General features: G+C 47.2%; 6 protein-coding genes across 6 annotated transcripts in view; 3 read left to right on the top strand and 3 right to left on the bottom strand.

Moving 5' to 3' along the window:
* Positions 1-795: 795 nt before the first annotated feature.
* On the bottom strand, positions 796-6,838 carry TREMEDRAFT_61295 (uncharacterized protein; the record flags this gene model as incomplete). Its single annotated transcript, XM_007003527.1, has 7 exons — positions 796-2,242; positions 2,388-2,636; positions 2,682-2,817; positions 2,894-3,264; positions 3,453-5,520; positions 5,569-6,565; positions 6,806-6,838. 7 exons carry the CDS (start codon positions 6,836-6,838, stop codon positions 796-798), a joined length of 5,301 nt encoding a protein of 1,766 aa, XP_007003589.1.
* A 1,603-nt stretch (positions 6,839-8,441) lies between these two features.
* TREMEDRAFT_61296 (uncharacterized protein) lies at positions 8,442-10,176 on the top strand (the record flags this gene model as incomplete). The annotated part of the gene is made up of 4 exons (XM_007003528.1): positions 8,442-8,459; positions 8,647-9,400; positions 9,436-9,624; positions 9,866-10,176. 4 exons carry the CDS (start codon positions 8,442-8,444, stop codon positions 10,174-10,176), a joined length of 1,272 nt encoding a protein of 423 aa, XP_007003590.1.
* Positions 10,177-11,974: 1,798 nt separating this feature from the next.
* TREMEDRAFT_68226 (uncharacterized protein) lies at positions 11,975-15,204 on the bottom strand (the record flags this gene model as incomplete). Its single annotated transcript, XM_007003652.1, has 7 exons — positions 11,975-12,146; positions 12,460-13,421; positions 13,534-13,588; positions 13,630-13,776; positions 13,941-13,980; positions 14,116-14,940; positions 15,063-15,204. The coding sequence occupies 7 exons, from the start codon at positions 15,202-15,204 to the stop codon at positions 11,975-11,977; spliced, it is 2,343 nt and encodes a 780-aa protein (XP_007003714.1).
* Positions 15,205-15,984: 780 nt separating this feature from the next.
* TREMEDRAFT_38404 (uncharacterized protein) lies at positions 15,985-17,903 on the bottom strand. The gene is made up of 3 exons (XM_007003257.1): positions 17,526-17,903; positions 16,688-17,322; positions 15,985-16,511 (listed from the first exon to the last, which is right to left on the bottom strand). Exons 1-3 carry the CDS (start codon positions 17,861-17,863, stop codon positions 16,138-16,140), a joined length of 1,347 nt encoding a protein of 448 aa, XP_007003319.1. The 5' UTR covers positions 17,864-17,903; the 3' UTR covers positions 15,985-16,137.
* Positions 17,904-18,564: 661 nt separating this feature from the next.
* Positions 18,565-19,307, top strand: TREMEDRAFT_61299 (uncharacterized protein; the record flags this gene model as incomplete). The annotated part of the gene is made up of 3 exons (XM_007003529.1): positions 18,565-18,817; positions 18,963-19,166; positions 19,252-19,307. The coding sequence occupies 3 exons, from the start codon at positions 18,565-18,567 to the stop codon at positions 19,305-19,307; spliced, it is 513 nt and encodes a 170-aa protein (XP_007003591.1).
* Positions 19,308-20,344: 1,037 nt separating this feature from the next.
* TREMEDRAFT_73567 (uncharacterized protein) overlaps positions 20,345-21,475 on the top strand; it is a gene marked incomplete at both ends in the record, with an annotated part of 1,807 nt that continues 676 nt past the window's right edge. The window contains 4 exons of the mRNA XM_007003717.1: positions 20,345-20,762; positions 20,813-20,877; positions 20,979-21,120; positions 21,250-21,463. Coding sequence (XP_007003779.1) covers positions 20,345-20,762; positions 20,813-20,877; positions 20,979-21,120; positions 21,250-21,463 — 839 coding nt within the window. The remainder of the gene's footprint in view (positions 20,763-20,812; positions 20,878-20,978; positions 21,121-21,249; positions 21,464-21,475) is intronic.

A 21,475-nucleotide genomic window follows, 5' to 3' on the forward strand; every position in this document is an offset into this window, starting at 1 on the left:
TGGGAATTTAGGGATGGCAGGGAAGGCATGGGGTGAAGGGTCAAATGTGGTGATGGAGTGATGGAGTGATGGAGTGATGGAGAGAGTGAAGGGAGAAGAGAGATGGACCGTTGGTTACTCGAGAATGAAGAAAGATGAAGGAGGATGTATTGTACGTTATACTATAGGACAATCCGATTTGGGTATTTTGGGAAATTTGAGATAGTTGGGATAATTTCATGGGAATAGAAACATACATGTATGACTCTCCTATTCAATTTACACGAGGAAAACGTCTATCCTTAATGTTCGTGAAAACCCAACGATGCCACAATTGGTACATCACGAAGGGGATTTATGCTTGATGAGGTGTAACATTGACATGTACATATTATCTTGACTTTGACCTGTAAGTCTCTCGTTAATGCTCTTAAGTATTTACCTATCTTGCAGCTTGGAGAAAGATTGCCTTTCAACATGGATTTCTCAGGTGAGATTTCATGTCTCAATGAAGGTGCAGTAAAGTAACAACACACTCAAAAATTTAGTGAAAGCCATCACAGTGCATCTTCCAAGGATAAGAGCGAAACGATCAGAGTATATTTCTGGCCTATGATGCTATTGTTCAATCATAATGTACCATTACGCCAGAGAAAGATACATCTTAATATCGTATATTGTATATTGCATATTGCATATACGTAGATCCAACATCTTTCACCCACCCAACTATTTTGGCAACTCGTACCTCACATTCCTTCTCGATGAAAAGAAAAACATATCATCATAGACATCTACAAACCACCCAAATCCCCCTTATCCCTGTCCTTGAAATACATCCACATATTTATTTCTCGGTTTCTTCACTTTTGATCCCGGTCTGGTAGGTGGACGAGAGAGTAAATCGTCTATACTTGCTGTACCCGGTCTGGAAGGTGGTCCAATACCTAGACTGGTCATTGGTGTTGGGGTCAATCTCGGTGGTCCATTCCCACTATTCACATTACCTCTTCCATCTCCTTCCTTACCACCTTGCACTCTTTCTTCTCCTTCTTCCTTACCACCTTGTCCTCCTGATTCACCCTCAGGATCAACGGAAAAAGTGATACGATCAACATCCCCAGCTGTAACACTTTCGTTCAAACTACTCCTACTTTTCCTTATCTCTGTCCCTGTCAAACTCGTCATACTTGAACTCTTAGGTGGTCCAGAAATACCAGGAACAACGGACATCGGTCTCACTGTTGGAGCCTGACTTTGATGATGGTTCGGTCGACCGAGCTTAGAAGGACTCGCCGTTTGCGCTCTAGGTGGAGGAGCTAATTGAGGAGGTGGAGTTTTTTCTCCTTTGGAACCTTTAACAACCCATCTTTTCAATTCTGGATCAAATACCATCGAGCTTTCTTCCCCCAGATTAGCTTTCACAGGACCGGGGGAATCATCTTTCTTCCCGAACCATCCTCTCAACCAACCGGTTTTCTGTTCCGGTTTCGGTGAATCCGTGGGGGGCGTTGGTGTGACAGGTTTATCAGTTGTTGACTGTGTAGATTGATTCGAGGTATTTGTATCTCTTGAACTTTCCGGTTTAGGTGTTCGAGCGCGTGACAAAGAAGTATTTCCAAATCCTAAATCATCTTCTACTTCTTCTTCATCATGTTGAGCGGGTTGGTATGTGGATGTGAAAGAAGGTGTATTCGAAGAATTGAGAGATAATGCTGCCATCGGAGTTAACAATTCTACAGGTCCATCTGGAGGGATTTCAGCATGAGGAGTAGCATCATCATCCAAGTGATTATTATATGCTGACCAGTCACCATAAGTGTTGAGAGATGAGGAAGAACCATATGAACGTGACGTTGGATCATAGTTTTGTCCTGGATCAATGTTGGGAATACCGAGATGTCCACTACGACCGCTATCGGAGGATGAAGTGGTGCGTGTGGTGGGCATGGAAGGATTAGGAGAGATGGAACTGAAATGTGAGAATGGTCCCACTGGACCGGTTTGTGTGGGATCGGGTTTTGGTGGTGGACCTCCTTCTTCACCAGCGATAAAGGTTGTAAGTCGACCTCCTATCCATGAACCTAATTTATCTAAACCTGGTTTTGGTGCGCGACGAGAGCCGATAGCCGTGGGAGGGTCAACGGAGGGAGTGCCGGTCAGACGTTCGAGAAGATCTTCAAGACTGGCAAGAAGGGATGGGGGAAGGAGAGATGGACCGGCTTTGATAGGCTTGGACGCTGCGGCAATCGCATTGCAATATCTATCGGGTCAGCACCGGGTCAAACATCGTAGCTATCACTAAATAACTTTCGATCACAACAAGTACCAAGGAGAATGGAAAGGACAGAACATTTCGCCGCAGACAAGCAAGGTTATATGATATGGAAGTGGGTTACGACACTAACCTGGTGGCAATATCAATTTCTCCCAACTCAGCGGCAATCCAAGCACGGTGGAGTTTTTCAGGTAACAATCCCGGCAGTCCTGCAAAAGGACTTTCCTGACCTTTTGGCAGAGGTATGAGAGACCTGGCATACTCCGCCACCTCAGCGATGATAGTGCTATCTTCGTCTTTTTGCTGGAGCAACAAGATAGGTTTGTCCGCCGCTGCAGGTGTAGGATCTGAAAATGGCGATGATGGTGACAATAAAAAGCTACAAAGCAATTAGCTCATTGAAAATGAATATGAAGTCACGCACCAGACTTGTGCAGCTTCTGGTAATTTAGCAGCGACCAATCGTTGAGCTAGCTCATCCAAGCACAACAAATCCGCCGCTTTGCCATTGAACAAGACGGCACTGATAACTTCTCTCCATTGATCGTTCGCGGGGTCATCTGTGATATTTGCCGCATTCATAAGTTCATCCACTAGACTCTGTCAGCCGGTACGAATGCGATGAGAGCAACTTACCTGTGTGCGAGGTGGCTCCTGAAAATAAAGCGTACGAAGCTTTCAGACCGGATACAGAGGGACCTTTATCTCCTAATTCCGATGCGGAGAACCGAGAAACAGTCTCGGACCACAGTTCAGGATCGACAGAGCTAGAGATGACCAAAGCATGAGCCCATAAACCAGCTTCGACAGCATACGCAACAGCGCCTCGTTTGTCTCCACTGCCGAGGAGATTGGAGATATCAGATAACTGCGATGAGGTAACCGGCGCCCCTTGGGCAGTGGAGAAGCCGTTAGCGGTGATGTGATTAGAGGTCGTCGAGGGGTAGGTGTTGGGAGTTTCAGCTGGGGGTCGAAGGGCGTTGCGGACGGCGTCCTCCACTTTGGGACTGGAAAAAGTCAGCGTCAATTCGGTAAGTCAGGCACTTTCGATTCCTTTCCCTTGGTCGCTGTCCGCTCAGACTCATCGAAGAGATACCACGAGTTAATTTGACGGTCCAAAAATAAAGCCAAGCGACACACACAGAAGTTCGATGGAACGAGTAAGGGGAAAAGGGGTAACGGCTTTAGAACCCACCTTCCCAATAACCGGCCTTCTCCCAACATCATCGCCGCCAGTAGTTTGACCAAGACAAGCTTTCCTTCTTGCTTCCTCCTGGCACGACTAGCTGACGACATCAGGTACGGCAATCCCCTTTCTATCTCTTCCGTTCTCGCCTCCAAATAACCCACGATTGCCTCTCTTTTCTTCTTCTCTCCAGCTACTCCTTTCGGCACAGCTGGGTCGAGCAACAGTGGCCCAGGAAAAGGCGTCTCACTGATCTTCAGAACACTGGGAGGGACCAATTCAGTGATGTTACGGAGCCACACTTTACCTCGCCCCGAAGCATATCCATAGGACATGGTACGATTATGTCCGAGGCCGGGCGCTTCACCGTCGGCTGTAGCGGGGAAGGCAGTTATCACGGTACCTCCAAACCCGAACACTGCAAAAGGGATATTACGTGCTATAAGACTGCATCGACCTAATGGGTCTTCAGAAACAGGACGTTGCTCAAGGACTTGTTGCGGGACGTATGCCTCGTCGAAAGAGGTGCGCTGCTGGACCGGAGAGAAGGCCAGAGAGGGAGATGTACTGTAATCTGAAATGGGGCGAGGTTGACTTTGCGTGGGTGATGTCATACTCGGGGCATAGACAGAGTAAGGAGAAGGTTCGTAGGACTGGGGTTGACCATATGAGGGGGCGGGTGAGTGTCGGGAAGGTTGTGGAGCATAAGACGAAGTTGTGTCGGACGTTGGAAGGTACGGCTGATATGGCCTTGATTGAGGAACAGGCTGTGGGGGTTCATGTGGAGCATGATGCTGCAGTCCGAGAGATGAGGATTGATCGAAGTTTCCTTCTATGTCAGAGGGGTTCACAGGTAAGGTTGGTCGGGGAGGTTCAAGCTGATATGCACTCTGAGGTACTGGCGGAGATAGCGTGTGATGAGAATATGCGTCGGAAAGGTCATGTCCAGGTTGGTCTTCGTCCCACAGTCTGGACTGCGTGAGAGGCTGGGGACGACTATCGTAAGTATCTCCAGGAAACGGTGGTGGTGCTGGCCGATGAGGTTGATCATAGTTGGAGTTCTGTGGAGGATTGCTTGGGGGATTGACTGACGCAGGTCTGGGAAGGGGTGGAGCGTCGTACATTGGGGAAGACCGTCGGGGCGGACCACGACTGGCCGGACGAGCTGCCGCTTCACCGGGTGGAGGGGAGATGGCGAGGGTTGGAGGTGTGTAGACTTGTGGCGCTGGATAATGATGGGGCTGATGGTGTGCGGTACTGAAAGGTCGGATTGGAGGATCAAAGCTGTTGAACGAGCCAGGTCGAATATTATCCGCATGTGTTGATGTCGAGGAGCTCGCCCGGGCGGGCGGACCTGATGATATCTCAGGATGATAAAACTCGTGACCCGCTTGTCCATTGATCAGGGGTGCTCGCTGCTCTGCTGGCATTTTTGGGGGAGGATCAAACACTGGGGCCACAGGTGTTTTCCCTCGACGAGGGGGACCGGATGGTGGTGGCCGAGGCGCAGCAACCGGAGGGTTCATATTGGGAAGAGGAGGTACAGGGGGAGCTTGTGCCATCGAGAATCCAATGGGAACAAGAGGTGCCGCGGAGACCGATCTGGCAATCGGTTTGTTCTGTCTCAATGGAGGATCATAGGCGTTCGATGTCATGCGTTGTAGTTGCGGTTTGGGAGCGGGAGGACCAGGAGGCTTGTTGACTGAAGTCGGACCGGAGTTGGAGACGGAACGTTGAGGCATACTGGAGGTAGGAGGTGCGTACGGGTCATATTTGGAGAGAGAAGCACTGTATTTTGAATCCCCTACTGAAGAGCCGTTCAAAGTAGATGGTGGAGCGGGGTCGTAGACAGCAGGTTGATAAGGTTGATAGGGATGGTATGATGTTGAAGGACCGGCATCAGCCTGCGATTGAGGTGGAGGAGCATACGGATCGTATGTTATGCTATTCAACACTGCCGGTTGCTCCGGCTGAGGTGTCCGACGAGCAAGGTTCTCAGAGTTACCGCGCTCGAAAGTGGGTCGTGCTGACAGTCCCGGAGAGAAGGCTCCTGTATTGAGAGCGGGAGATATAATATCTGGTCTGTATCAGCGAGACATCCTCCGCCTAGGTGATTGCGACCTACTCTGTCCATAGCCATTTGTGACGCCGACGTCAGGAGAGCCGTGAGATTGTTCTAGCACCGAAGTATCCGGTGTCAGCATAACCTGTCTGACCGCCGCTTTCTCCTCTTCAGTGTACCAATGCCACTCCCCGTGATCATCGTACCACCCTTGAGGTATGTCAACCTCCACTGGTTGAACGTCGTCGTAGCTATGGTCTTTTGTCTCGGGCCCAATGTCTTGTTGTGGCCCTTGGTCCAACGACATGTCAATTGACGTATCTTCCAACCAATTGCTAGCATCGGAGAAGTCGGATAGCAAAGAGGTCTCCCCCGTCTCTGCAATGGCGGAGGAAGCCCCGGCCTGGGCGAGGGCGTGAAAGGGATCATCGTCTTGATCCTGTTCGATGGAGAGCTCGGGTACGGGCGATACGATAGGAGGAGTAGAAGTAGCATCGGGTACGCCAACGAGAGGAAGGAAGGGATCAAAGGTTTGATCTTCATCAGCTGACGTGCCGAAAAGGGCAGCGGCAGCTGGAAATTGGTCATGGGGGTCCACAGTGATGTCTTGCTCCTCAGCGCCTGAAAGATGCCGAGCGTGTGGGAGTCTCACGTCGCCTTGCGTCCTCTGTTCTTCCTCGACTGGCGGAAGAATGTCTATGTCGGAGAACTCAGCGAGGAGGAGGGAATAGTCTGGAGTGGGTTTTGCTTGCCCCTGAGGCTCTGGTTCTGGTGATTGTGGGTCTTCCTTGGGTAAGGGAATATCCTGGGGAAGTGGTGGAGCGAAAGAGGGAGGAACAATCTGGTCATGTGAGGTATCATAGGCAAAGTCATTAGGGTGGTCTTCGGGGAGGGGTATAAGAGTAGGTCTAGTTGCAGGATCAGGCTCCATGTAGAGATTGACGGCATGGGAAGAGTCGGCTCCGTCGAGCTGAGCGAAGGGATCATCATCGGTAGATTCGGTGAAGAGATCATGTGCTTTTAAGGGGGGAGATGGAGAGGAATGTGACTGCATCCTGGCCTGTCAGATGTGTAGGAGGGACCGCAGGATGCAGGTATGTGTGCGGGTGTGGGTGGTGGTGTTCATGACGTGGAGAGGCAGGGTAGGGTTTGTTTTCTGAATATCTTTTGAGGATTAATGCGACGATTTATCCCGATGTTGAAGGTGGAATGACGAGATAACGTTACTTACGGCATTCAAAACTGGTCTCCTCCCTTAGCTCGCGGCCCAACGACTACTAACCTTCAAGTGCCTACTCACGCGCACCCACCTAGCATTCAGCTTAAGGTTCATCATGGATCCCCTTCCAGGAATGGACGCCAGCGTACCAGCTATCTGGTAGCCCCCGCCCCCACACCATGAATGGTCCATGTCGTCTGGTCTTGGATCGTTGGACCATTCCGGGTCTGGCACAGCTCACTCGTCCGATTTCGCTGGTCCACCGATCGTGGCTATGGAGAACGTTCAAGTGCACATGTTGAACGCGAAAAAGGGAGGGGAGGAATGACCAAAGACAGGGAGCGACGCACCGGATGAACCATCTTGGTCAGATGACGTACAACCAATGCAATGGGATCCGGTGGTCTACAGGCTCATAGCTCATGCGATCATGGGGCTTCCTACCTCACTAACGGATCGTTCTCCTTATGGTGACTCACGACCCTGTTGGCCCCTTTCTTCATCGGGACCATCCGGAATCAACCCCTTCCCTCTGGTTCATTCCCCTAGTTCATTTTGCTATACACTATTCTGACGGATACACTTACTCTATTCATCCCTCCCTCTTCTTCTACCTCTCATACTCAGTTATACTTGTTGTACTATTAAAACAACGGGGTCAAAGTTTTATTTTGACTTCCCATCTCTCAACATCATCCCGATATCACGTATCCGGCATCCGATCATCGAGTAACATCTCACAATCGACCTCTCAAGTGATAAACCCGTGACCGCGTGCAAAGTCCAAGATCCGAAAGACCGTATCTTCCCGTCATCGTCGTCAACACGTCATAAGACCCGTCCTGCAACTTGGCCGGACCGTGTTCCCCATCGTGACGTTGACAAACCAGCGTCAGACGTCACTTTACCGGCATTTCCCCCCGTAACGAATTGACGAAGGATCAGTATTACGGCTACGATCGTCCCTTCAATTATTCAGCAATCGTTCGCCCGGTTTGACCAATCTACAAACGTAACGAACGAAGCATACAGAGGAACAGCGTGTCACGTCGACTTCTTGGCGATCCGCCCGTGAGGCAATTCTGCTTTTCTTCCGCTACACGGAGGTATCACCAAGAGAGTCCCGCAGAGATCTTCCTGTCATTGAATCTGGTCGGTCATCACCTACCAGTGTGATTCAACACCAGGAAAGGGTAGAAGCTCGGTGGCGGCGGTGTATGATATCCTCGAATCCTTCGTTGCTGTCATCAGGAAGCAATTGATTTTCCCTCGGCACGAACACCGAGATCGACCCGTCTCTTGTGCCATCGTGCCAACTGATCAATCACCAGACCGTCAGTTGGTATCCTTCATAAAGGGCCATTCCATCCCTCATACATACTCTCAATAAGAATCGAGATCGTTCATTCCCATTCATTCCAACTAGACAAATCACGCATCATCTATCTCCTGTTCCGTTTGCTGCATTGCTCCATAATAAATTGCTCGACTTTTCCGGCGACTCGAAGTCTCTTCTAGCCAGTCCCAGTAACTGCCAAACGTCATTTGTCTATTTTCAAAGTAATTTGTCGCACATCGAACGCCCAGCCATCTCCGAATCGAGTATCAGCTCTCGGACCACGGAGCACTGCTGTCATATCATTTGATTGACCAGTCACGAGTTGACAGTAATTGTCACACCTGTCACGCGAGAAATTAAACCTACCTGTTTCGTAAGATGGGATATTGCTTGCCTGTGAGTATTCATATACATTCCTGAAATTCCCACTTTACCATTCCCATCGCCACACATTCCTCTTCCTTTCGTCCTTCTCCTCCTCACCTTCTCTTCTCACTCGTCTCTTGTTTTTACCCCTCCCCCTTATTGTGTCCATGTAAGTATATGTCAGCTCGGCCAAAAGGACATATGTCTGACTTTACAGACCGTTTCTTCTCCTAGACATCTCCCTTCCTTACCTCCTATATCCTCATTACCGTTTCCTACCAACCTACAACTCTCTCAACCGTTCGCCCTCCCTCCTCTCTCTCTACCGCCGAGTCTCTTGTCTCCTCTTTCTATCGCAGCACCGAAGACAGCTAGCTTTTCTATGTCCCGTAACACCAAGCCAAAGCCTTTAAAAATGACGGCGCAGACACGAGGTCAAACAGCTAGACAGCAAAATGCGGTCGCTTCCAGTTCTTCTTCTTCAACTCGTTCAAATCCAACTCCTTCCCCTATCGAAACCGAATTTGAAACTATCTCAAGTCAATCTGACAATGAGCCTGAGAAACCTGTTATTCAGTCTAGAAAAGGGAAGGAAAAGATGACACGTCCGAAAATTCTTTATCCCTCGCCTCCACCTTCAGCGACAACTCCAATAATCCCATATCCTGATATTCGTCCGGTGACTATACCTTCCCCTCCTGGTGTTTGGACTCCTCTTCCCACTCCATCCCAGAGAGCCATAAGGTTTTATCAAGTTATCATGTCTATCACCGATGACTCTGAGGATTATCCGGTCCCCATACATCTGTTCTGTGATCTGGAAACAGAGAGAGTGGCAATGACACTTATGGCTATCAACGGTGCCGACCCTGCTAACAGCCCTTTCGGATTCTTGGGTAGTGATTATTGGGCTGCGATACCTAATAAACAAGCTTGGCAAGATGCAAGGTCACGACTCGTTTTCGCCTTTTGTAAGTTCTCTCAGTCAGGTGAGTGATATCAATAGCTGACGATGTAAAAGGTATCGCCAACATTCCTCCTTGTGGTAAAGGCCAGATGCGCTTCCAAGGTGAATGGATGGGTCGCGACGAACTCATCGGAAAGATTGTTGAGATTGCCATGGGGGATTCCTATTATCATCGTAAAACTGTATCTTCTCACACACAAGTGTTGTCGAACAAGTTTTTCGGTCAACGTGGGTTTTTTTTGAATTTACTCTTATCTTCCTCTTTCACCCTCTTTTCTGCCTCTCATCAATTTCATTTAAACCCACTCTCCTCCTTCATAACTAGTTCGTACCACCCGAGTGGTTTTCCTTTGGTATCCCCTCACACTCAATCATGAACGTTGATACCCCTATTGGAAGAAAGGATGTGCGAAGTACATTCACGAAGAGGACCACCATTGAAGACTTGCGATCAATACTAATAGATCAGAAATGTGGCCGTTACTCAAGACTCACTCAAAGGTACATCAAATGGATGGTAAACAAATACTCCTTGAATTTAACGATGATATTCGGGTGTTTCTAGGAGTAGACGCAGCTTTCGACCTCTGGGAAAACAAAGTTCCTCAACCACCTCGGGTCTATTGTCCGCCCCCTGAGCTAGACGCCAATGGGAAACCTATCAGAGCTTCCCGCACTAAGAATGCCGGTGCTGAGGTTCCCAAATCGACAAAACGAAAGGCTTCGGAACCCGAGGATGAGGGTTCGAGCTCGAAACGGGCTCGTAATCATACTCGATAATTGTCTTTTTTTTTCAAATGGGGTAAAAGGGAAGAATGCGTTGGAAGAGAGATTTTTCGTCAACTCGGTCTCTAGACAATTTATCAACGTCATCTCGTCCTCGTGAAAACTATTTGGAATAAAAACAAGACACTTACTGTTCCTGGTTCAACATAGATTTTGGGATTCGGAATTCTCCTTTGTCAGATTAGAGTTTTACACCGATAATCCTTGATACCTCATACAATATTCTCCTCCCTAATCAAATCAATTCTCAATTCGTTCAGTTTCATTTTCTTCTATCCCCCTCTTCCCTCTCCATCAATCCTAGTCGTTTCCACTTCCCCTTCGGACTACCCAATCGAAATTCCTTATACCGCATTATAAAAACACAAAAAAATAGAAAAACCACAGAAAAAACATCAAAAAAAGTAGAAAATCCCCCCCCCAAAAAAAAGAAAAAGAAAAAGGACATTCTGTTCCTATTCAAGATCCTCTTCCCTCCTGACCATCGAAAAACGAATATATCGTCTCTTATTTAGAAAACATAAAGGTCTCTCTACCCCGAGAAGGAAGAAATATAAAAAAACCTTAATCCTCTTTCTATCAACAAACCCAATCATCAAAAAACTCCTAGTCAAATCAAGAATGATATCGATAATGACAATCCCTGACTTGAAACATGGAGTGTCCTACCCCTAACACCATAAATCTTGATTCTCTCCAATAAGAAGTGAAAAAAACCCATCCAATCCTTCTATTCGAGTGAACACAAAATCCGACAATCAAGGAACTCTGACCGAATGAACAGCTCCGATCAAACGTTCCAATATTTCCTATAATCTCCATTCGAACACCATCCTGTCCTTCTATCGTTGATCGATGAATGACAATGATTTAATAATCCAAACGAATCTTCGACTAGATGTCGGTTTCCCCCTCCTTTCTCATCCCCCTCCACTGGTATTTTGCCCGAGTCTATGTCTGAACTCCCACATGCCTCTATTCTTCTTGTTGTACTTTACACTTTCTTCGAAAATTGTATTCCACCCAATGTTGTACAGTACCTTTGTCAACCGTGTACTTTATTGTTGTACCTTCTTTCTCACTCACTGTGGAAATTCAAAACGGACTATCTTCTGTATCATTTCTTCTTTCTGCTCGTTTGTCAAGATATAGACTTGACAAACCTGTTTTTTATATGTTGCTTGTTGTAGTTTTTTTTAATCAAGGACAATACTATGTCATGTCATGTTATTTCGTTTCGTTTCGTTTCGTTTTGCTCATCCGTCATATAACTTTTACTGATTCTAGTCAAGTTTATGTCATACAGTATAACTCACTGATGTCAGTTTCTTAGATAATCTTCGTTTTCAAATGGATTGATCAAATTTGACCACTTACGGTATATACGGTTACGCGGTACATCTTTGACATCTGTTCATTGTCCACCTCTTCCTTCTGGTTCTTTATCCATCATTTGTGTCTTCACACTTTCGTCTTTTCATATCGACTTCAACGTTCCGTTCAAGTACGTTAAATTAACATCATCATCATCATCATTAGAGTCATTCATCCCTTTCCTCACCTCTACACTGTCATTACGAACGGTAACAGATACTCAAGAGGAAAGTTAGATTCACCGAGAATGTCGGAAAGATTAAAGAACTTCCTAGAATCAATACTCTACTGATCCGGTATTGCTTTTCGAATATGTGCATCTCAAAAGTTATCCGTAGAGGACGAGATCATGTAATGTCCATACCAAATTTGAATATCGATATACATATCTACGTAACTTGTTTTCTTTCCCGCATTTTCATCTCTTCAATTTACTTCTCATCTTCACACTCTTTACCAACTCCCTTAACCCCTTTTCCTCACTCTCTCCCTTTTTGCCTGATTGATAAACGGAAGTGGAATTTTCGACAGATTGACGAATTCGACGACGTTCTTCTAACATTGCTTTCATAGCTTTAGTCGAAGTGAAACTGGATGTTAGCGAGAATTCAGCATGATGATACATTATCATCACTATTGAAGTCATGGGTGATGTGATGTTGAGAATGTAGGATATGATGAATGATGAATGATGAATGATGAATGATGAATGATGAATGATGAATGATGATATGACGAAAACGTGTGAAAAACGAGAAAGATAAAACAAAAACAAAATCGAAAGAAGAAAGAATGTATGGTCAAAAGATGGGGAAGAAGATTACATCCTGGGAAATCCGGAAAGGGACAAAAAAAGGACGGTGAAGGCAGAGAGGGAAAATGTAGACTAGACTTATCACTCACTGAGGATCACTAGGATCAATAGCGAATTCAGGTTCTTCATGTAAAACTTTAAACCTTTCATCTTTAACATCCATTTTCCAACCTTCAGGACCTAATTCTACTTCTCTTTCATCTTCTCTACCTTTTTTCTTATTCCTATTTCTCTTTCTTTTCTTTCCTTCCATTTTCTCAGCTTTCATAACATCTTTCATTGAGAAATGTGCATCTTCTCTACCCATCGGTACCTCCATATCCATCTCTACCACTGAATCATCCCTTTGTTTCTTTCCCTCCAATTCCCCATTTCTCTTACCTTTCTCCCTTCCCAAGACAGACTTACCATTCTTGAGCTTGATGGATTTGCTATGTCGTTCCTCATCAGAATCATCTCCGAAAAATTCGTCCACCTGAACATCTTCTCCCGCTTTGGGATCTCCATTTTCGGCTCTACGAAGTTCTGCAGCTTCTTGTTTCTTAGCTTTCTTCTCTTTAATTCGCATTTGGTATTTCTCCAAAGTGGTCATATCTTCCTCATCCGTCGTAGTTTTCGATAAACCAGGTCGGAAAGTAATCTCCACTTGTCCTTCTTTTTCTGGTATAGGTATGGATACGGTATTAGATCGACCAGCTTTACCCCATAAATCCCCATCGTCTTCGTTGGGCGCTAAGAGGAGTGAACGTAGTTTGGCAGTACGTTCTTTAATTTTCCTCTTCTTCGATTTACTCCCTTCTGCTTTACTCGACGAAGCTTCGACTTTGGACAAAGGTATGGATGAGTGCGTTCTTTTTGTGCTGGAAGTGGGAAGAGGAGCGGCAATGATTGCTTGATCATCATCAGAGTCGGATTCACCGGAAGAAGAGGCAAGGTAATCTTTGAAATCTTGTTCTTCTATCTCTTCGCGTGTAAGTGCACGTCGGGTGATCTTGTTTCGATTAGGATCGTCTTGATCCCATGTGAGTTTGACTTTGGAATGTCGCAGGGCCTATTCGTCAGCTGTCATCGCCGAATATCAGACCGCGAGTAAACATGTAGGGAAAATATCAAGGGAGCTGGGAAAAGGTAATAGGGATATACGAAGATATGAGAATACTCACATCAGTAACAAAATCATTCCCTTTATAAGCTTTCGGTTCTTTTGTAGCTTCGTCCCTACCATCAGTGACGTAAAGCAAAAGAGGTGAAAGACGCACTTCGGTTCATCGTCAAATTCCATACCATTCGGCACATAACTCAGATCGAGGACATTGGCAGTCCGTTCAAATTCCGTACCATTACATTCCTCCATGACATGTTTGGCGGCTTCTACAGTGGAGAAAGTCGCTATGGCGTAATAATATCTGTTCGTCAGTTTCTCCTTGAATGTCATGTATCTTTTTTTTTGCGGCTAGACCACCGGAAGACTGATTATCATTTGCAATCTGTAGATTCGCTTCGTCATGAAATCTTCAGGATTTATACACCTACTGAACAAAAAGGGAGAGAGAGAACTGGAGTGACCAACCGTAATCTTTCCAATTGATATTGTCTGAGTTGATCCATGTCTATATCCCCATCGTCGGACGGGACATCAGACATGATCTCTAAATCGTCTATGTCCCCTTGGACGAGAGCATCGTTTCCTTCTTCGACATCTACCCCATCTTCACTATCTCCCTCATCTACATCACTCACTTCACCTTCGTTCATATCCTGTTCGAGGCCCAGATTAGACTTATCACTAAGATCATTCTCTTCCTCCGCTTCCTCGTCCTCGTCGCTTCCTAGGTCCATTTCATCCTCATCTTCACTTTCTCCATCTTCTTGTCCATCAATCTCTTCGTCCTCGTCATTCTCGCTTCCCTCACTGACCGAACCTCGAGCTCGTCGTCTCTCCTTATTCAGAAAAATCCCCCCAGCTGGACCTTGTTCATCCTCCTTAGCCATCCTCTCTTTCCCAAACTCACTTGGATATATTTTGACATTGACCAACCTTCCTAGTGTCCTACCTGCATCCCCAGACTTCAAAAAAGAATTGAAAATCGCGAATAAATCCGTAGCTCTGAGATTGTCCCAATCAAGATTCACCGCCGCTATCCTTTCGGTCGGTTCTATCATCTCAACTACTTCTTTATCATCCTCATCTCCTTCCCTTCTACCACTGCTACTTTCCCCTTTCCGTTCTTTCTTCGAAACAGGTAGAATGTCATCTTCTGAAAGATCCACATCCAAATAACTCTCCTCACTCTCACTTTCATTGTATAAACCTAACGCTTCATCTAATCCCAATCCATACCGTCTCTTACGTTTCGCCCCAATTTCGATTTCTTCTTCTTCCGACTCTGATTGTGATTCTTCCTCGTCCTCGTCCTCGTCCCCCTCGTCTTCAGATCCGGAAGAAGGGAGGGCAGCTTCTCCACGTGCGTAATCCACTTTCGGCTGAGTTTCCGGAGAAGCTAATCGATAGAATCTCTTAAGGTTTTGACGTTGATGATCTTTGCCTAATTTCTTTCCTCGTTTATCGACTTCACATAAGTTACAGACCTGTCAAAACAAGGAAAAAGTGAGAGCATATTCAGGCCATATCGTAGGGTTGGAAGTAGGTAGAGGGACAACTGGTGGATAGAAGGTACATGATAACACTCACCACCTTTCCCTCCTTGTCCAAACTCATCCGATTCGAGCACCTCACGAAACCTTTCATCAATCACCACTTTCAAATTCTTCTGCTTCGGTCGACGGAACCTAGGATCCGTCTGCAGGCGAGCGAATCGTGGATCCGTTGGCATCTTCACTTGGCCTCTATTGCAATTCTTACTTGTAGGGCCTCAACTAGAGGTGATAGTTGTGAGGAGGATACAAGCAAGAGGGAGGAGATTGATCGAGATGGAAATTTGACTTTTTGGGAAAGCACAAGTGGAGGGAAATGTTTACGTAATCGAACCACGGATGGTTCCGTCGAAACTTTCCCTACACCCTCTCAGACATATCTCTTCTTCCTCTTCCTACTTTTCATGTTTTTCGAGCAAGCAGTTGCTCGTAAGTGCTGAGTAGAGGACTCACCCGCAGATGGCTCGCTATCCTCGGTGTGATGCTGTCTGACCACTAAATCTTCTTACCTGAAGGGCTGAACTGTATATGACGACCCCTCTTCAACGTGTCGAAATTCATGGACCCGACAACCGTTAGTCTTTCTCATATCAGACATCGACTCGCTCTCAAATATCGTCAAGGTTAAGACTTCCCAGTGGGATACGGACACTTGGAACATCTGACCCTCACAGTACGTACTGACAGATACCTTACAGCCTCCCCCGACCCAATCCGATCCGCTGCATCGGTCGATGGTGCGTAAAGATAATCAGATATACTATGTACCCTCCATGCCCCACACCTACCCTATGATGAGATTCGCCAGCACAATAGAGTCAAGCTCGGACACCGTCTTCGGGCGGATATGTCGAGTGTCGGCCTGTCTGACAGTCACTGAGGGTTATGCAATGTCTTTTCTTCTCTTTTCCCTCGTACCATTTCGTGTACCTTTCTTATGCGTCTTATTCATGATATATGGACGGGTGATAGCATGCATCATATGATTTCCAAAATGTCTAATTGTAACAATCTGATGATACCAAGTGCCTTCATACCTCATACAACCTCTTCCCGCAGCGATTGAATGAAAGTGCGCAAGTTGGAGAGGAGAATGAAGAAGCGACAGGAACTTAATCATCGTCCCACCATACCCTCACCGCCTGCCACCAGCCCCACGGACCCATCTTCGTGACTTGTTTCAAGAAGACGAGCGGCATGTATCGGAAGAAGTTGTGTACTCTCTCTGCCGCATGAGGACCCATGAACATCTCCAAGTTTTCTGCTGATCCACGAAGCTCTGGATCGACTCGACGCATCATGCGGCTTTCAAAGGTTCTTAAAGCAGCATGCAGGGTGGCGGGGGATGGCGTACGGGGGATAGATCGAGGAGGTGGAGACACGGGAAACAGGGAGAGTGGGAACGGGGCTGGAGAAGTTGATTTGGGAAAGGAATTATAGTAAGTATTGACGAGGGTTTTACCGAGTAGTAAAGCGTCTGCAAGAGCTGATAGTCAGCAAACTCTTTCTCTGAAACATCACTTCCATGAACGCAACACTATCGATAGAACACAATCATTCCGGTCGTCTCAAAGTGTCGTCATTTGGTTGAATGTGATATTCACAGGTGTTGGAAATGTACAAAGGGATGAAAGGTTCCGTCAAGACCAGATCCGGACTCACCTTGGTTCACTCCCTCACCCGCGAAAGGAGACATGACATGAGCCGCATCTCCAATAACTGTGACACCCGTCAAATCCGTCTTCCATTTTAATCCAGGAGGATACCCATAAATCCTTCTGCTCACCACACTATCTTCATCTGCAGCTTCGATCAATTCTCTAGCCTTCCCCGTCCATCCTTCATCTTCAGGGAATAACCTCGCCACAGCTTCTTTCTTCCCTTCTGCCGGTAAAGGATATTCATCTAGCCATTTCTCTCCCACTCGAAGTGCAGCGTAAATCTTACACCTTCCACCAGAGTTCATTTGCGGTAAAACACATTTGCCTTCGTGCAGTATCAAGGCAGCGCCTTGACCTACGAATTTCGAAAGGGTGGGAGTGAGGTTGGGAGGAGAGATGAGGAGGTCGTACATTGATACACCGGTATATGTTGGACGTTTGTCATGTAGAAGGGGACGGATTCGAGAGAAAGCACCATCTGCTCCGATCAAGATGGAAGTTATGACAGGAGGATGAGGAGGGAAAAAGGTTATTTGATATTCGGTAGGAGTCAGGGCAATGCAAGAGGTGATTTCATGTCCCCACGAGACAGTATCTGGAGTGAGGGAGGATAAAAGAAGGTTACGGAGGTCGGTTCTGTATGTCAATTGAACGTCTACTCGATATTCTCATTGCTGGGTCCCACTTCTCAAATTCTGACTCCTACATTCCAGGACGCTCTCCATGTACACTGTACATAGAACAGACCAAAGACTAGGGTGGAGAAGAGCATACTGCGCAACAGATGTAATGAACATTTGTATGAGGAGCATCTTGAAAGATAGTCAAAGATTACTCACCTATCTATCTCGGGTCTACTCCCAGGAGTGACCCAAGCTCCATCTCCATTCTCATCCCACAAAACATTCCCACTTCGATTCATAACCTTCATAGCTTCTCCTTCCGGTCTCATAAGCTTTTGAGCATCTTCCAACAAACCAGTCTCTTTTAAAGCCCTCAGACCTGTTCCCGTGTGTAAGTCCAAGGTACCCCCTTGAGGTCGATGAGAAGGGGAGGGATTTCGTTCGTAGAGTTTACAAGGGAGATTGTGGAGTTGAAGATAACGAGCTAAGAGTAGACCTGCAGGACCGGAACCTACTATTATTATTGGATCTATGGGTGAGGTCAAGGATGACATTATGGGTGAAAATCAAGCGGTAACAAGAGACCGTCGTGAGACAGGTGAATTAGAGTAGATGTTTATATGAAGGAGAGAGAAAAAGATAAGCTTAGAGTTGGAGGTCCTGCCGGTCGGGTGATGGATGCCATGTTGCCGGCCGACATGATGCGTACCCCCCACGTTGCCGGGTACGTTAGAGGAGTGACCTCGGGGTGAAACCTCATGTGTTCATACTGTAAGTAGTGTGTAGTATGTAGCATGTAGACATGTAGCATGTAGCATGTAGCATGTAGTATGAATTATGCCTACGTACGTGAATGGGTAATGTACTTACTCCTCGTCTCTCTATCATTCCTGCACCCCATGCTCGTACGCGAGTCATTCTCTCTCACGATAAGCAACCCCGCTTCGCTCATGACTTTCCTACTGGCGGCTTGTTAGGACGAAAGTCTGATTATTGCTGCAAGGATATTCGTTCTTGAAAATGTTCTGTGGTCGGACGAGGTACCATCAGAAGAGTTACTGTCCACGACAAGTTCTTCATCAGGAACTGCCGAGACTCTCTCCGTCCATTCAACGAGATCACTCACCGTCTTGGACTTCTCCAATCGGAAACGATTGCAAGCTGTCAGCCTGTTGGATGATGACGCGACGCCATCCTCCTCACTCCTCTCTCCAGGGTTCCCACCCTTTGGACAGGTGCAGATTGTGAGACCTTGATGAAGTGCGATGACATCCTTGTCCTCGCTGTTCCAGGTGGGGCCGCTTTGGTCCTCTTCTTCCCCATTCCCGCCGCCCTCCTCTCCCTCACCTTCGCCATCCTCATTCTCGCCGGGCTCGCCCTCATCTCCTTCGCCTTCGCCAGGCTCGTTCTCCCGGGGCTCGCCCGAATCTTCGCCAAAAACGCCCTCCTCGAAGATACGCAATTGAGTAAAGTCCTCCTCTTCCAAGTGGTCTATCGGACTCAGTGTAGTGAGTCTAGCTTGGCCCTCACGTAGCGCACGTATAGCGACACATCTCTTGATTGAAAGAGTGAGCCAACGAGTTGCGACCTCGGAGATACGAGGTAATGCTCTCTCGTGATGACGTAGTGTGAAGGTACGCACCACTTTAAAAGCTCTAGCATACTCCACGTTGGTAACGTCGATAGCGTCGCCCGATTCCACTCTGTCAAGATGGCTGTTGACAAATCTGGCGATACGACCCCATAAATATGTTTCCAATTGCAAGTTGGGATTGTTCGGCATTGCTCCCATTTGGAGATGTAAGAAACTAACCATGGTCCTCAAAGCACTGCTGAGCTCTTCAAGACAATCAGTGTGTGAGTCTTGGCTGTTGTCGTTTCTGAATCGGCTGAGAATCATTATTCTGGACTTGTTGAGTTAGATGTGAGTTTGACCAAGTAGGCAGTTTTTACGTTGAATCAATCCTCCCCTTCCCCTTGATGCCAGGGAAGGCCTAAGCTACGTATACGTGATGCGCAAACCTCTCACAAAGGCCGAAGAAACGTCTCGGCATCGGTCTCGCGGGCATCACACCTAAGACTAAGACGATCTCCTTTCATGGACGTGACTTTGGTACGTGAGGAATGATCATCTCAATGGAAAAGATGGATCAATGGAGAGTACTAAGTGTTGGAGGCAGTAGAGTGCTCTATCCATGCTCATACTCTAGTGCTAGAACTCGTGTAGACCAAGTGCCGAAGCAACATACAACAAATGCTCAACTCCTTTGGTCGGCACGCAGGCTCGGCGCGCTCCTGATTTTGCGGACAGGTACCGGACCCGGGACCTCAGTCCTCGAATCGATGATATTGTGGTAAGTAGGTGGTGTTCGTTGACCTCTTCGCACGATCACACGGTTTCCAATGACTCGGTAAACTCCATATCCATAGCGCTCGATATTGGAGACGAGAATGAATTATCCTCTCCTCCGCGGATCTTTCCCCCCACCAGGCCATCGGCCATCGTACCTCTGAACATCCGACCTGACCCCTTGTTCTCCAGGCATTGATTCGACCGAGTGACTTCACTGTCTGAGTCGATAGCGTGGGGATTCTACGTCTCTGCTAGTGGAAACTGAATGCAGTGCATGAAGTGCTTTGAAAAGTTTGACTGCAAGAAGGAATGATAAGGATCGATGGAAGGGAAAGGAGATTCCTGGAGAGGAATGGAGCGGAAGGGAAAGGGAGCGAGATGGATAAGATATGACGGATTAGATTGAGATTGGTCAGGTATTGCGTGAAGTGGAGGAGACCCAGTTGTGATGAGTTGTGCGTAGCGGACATTCATCCTGAGATACGAGAGTAAACATAGGGAGAGGTAAACAGTAAGTTACTAACTTGTTCAGATTCCCATATGAAAGTTGCATCTTCTCGACCTGAATCGCTGGGTTCTTGAAATGCCACTGAATCGACCTCGCCAAAATCCCGCGGCGTTTTCCACTTCACCCAACCGCCAAAGCGAGTCTGAACATCTGGCATGTTGAACATCATCCATAATGACATCTCTCCTCCCTCCAAACTTGTTAAAACTCTTCGCCCCACGACCCCCGCCCCCATTTTTGAAGCCTTTGTCCAGGGATGAATCCAAACGCGGCCCCGACCGTCTGGCAGGCGTCGGATCGCTCGTCCAGCGGATACGGGAACAAGCAGAGGATGAGGAGGTCAAGAAGGGCATGCAACCGGTCGAAGAGGGTGCTGCAGAGGATGTGGAGATGAACGGTGGGGAGGATGAACAGATCAAAGAGGATTCGTCAAAAGTTGACGGGAAGGGAAAGGGAAAAGTGAGGAAAGAGATCAAGAGGAAGAAAGATAAAATCAGTGAAATGGGTGTCGTGGGACAGGAAGCTATAAAGATGAGAAGAGAATTGAGGGCCAAGCGGAAAGAACAGTATAAGAAAGATTCAGAGGCAAATTGTTTGTTGATTTAAGGTTTAGAGCTGAAGAAGGATCAGCTGATATGTCAGATCGACCCCAGGATGATACGAAAGCTGTGGGAGATCCGTACAAAACTTTGTTCATTTCACGATTGGTACGTTCCCTTCTCCCTCTATATTCGCTTCTCGGTCGTTCAAGATCTGGAGGGTGGCGTCGACCGGACAGACGTGTTGGTGGATAAGCACTGACGGACAGTCAAGTAAAGCAACGGAACAAGATCTTAGAAGAGAATTCGAAATGTACGGAGCTATCGAACACATTCGTATCGTACGAAATCGGAAGGGCAAAAGCAATTCTTATGCTTTCATAGTGTACGAAAGAGAAAGGGATATGAAGGGTTAGTTTTACTTCCCCATGACTGCTGCCCCACTGCCCTTTCGTTCAATCTTGCCTCGTATTGGAAATGTGCAGAGGATGACCGTATCATTGCAAGACTACGTCGTCACGAATATAAGCTCACACTCAGCCGCCTACAAAGACGCAGAAGGTATACCTATCCACCATAAGAAAATCCTCGTCGACGTGGAAAGAGGTCGGACTGTAAAAGGATGGAAGCCTCGGCGTCTCGGTGGTGGTTTAGGTGGTCGTCCTAAGCCTCCCACGGCGGAGCAACTCGCTCAACTTCAACCACCCACTGTTGTCGGTCCGAGCGGTCCAGGAGGCCCAGGGGGGCCAGGAGGGTTTAGAGGGGG

The sequence above is a fragment of the Tremella mesenterica genome (assembly GCF_000271645.1).
Source record: "Tremella mesenterica DSM 1558 unplaced genomic scaffold TREMEscaffold_3, whole genome shotgun sequence".
NCBI lineage: Eukaryota > Fungi > Basidiomycota > Tremellomycetes > Tremellales > Tremellaceae > Tremella > Tremella mesenterica.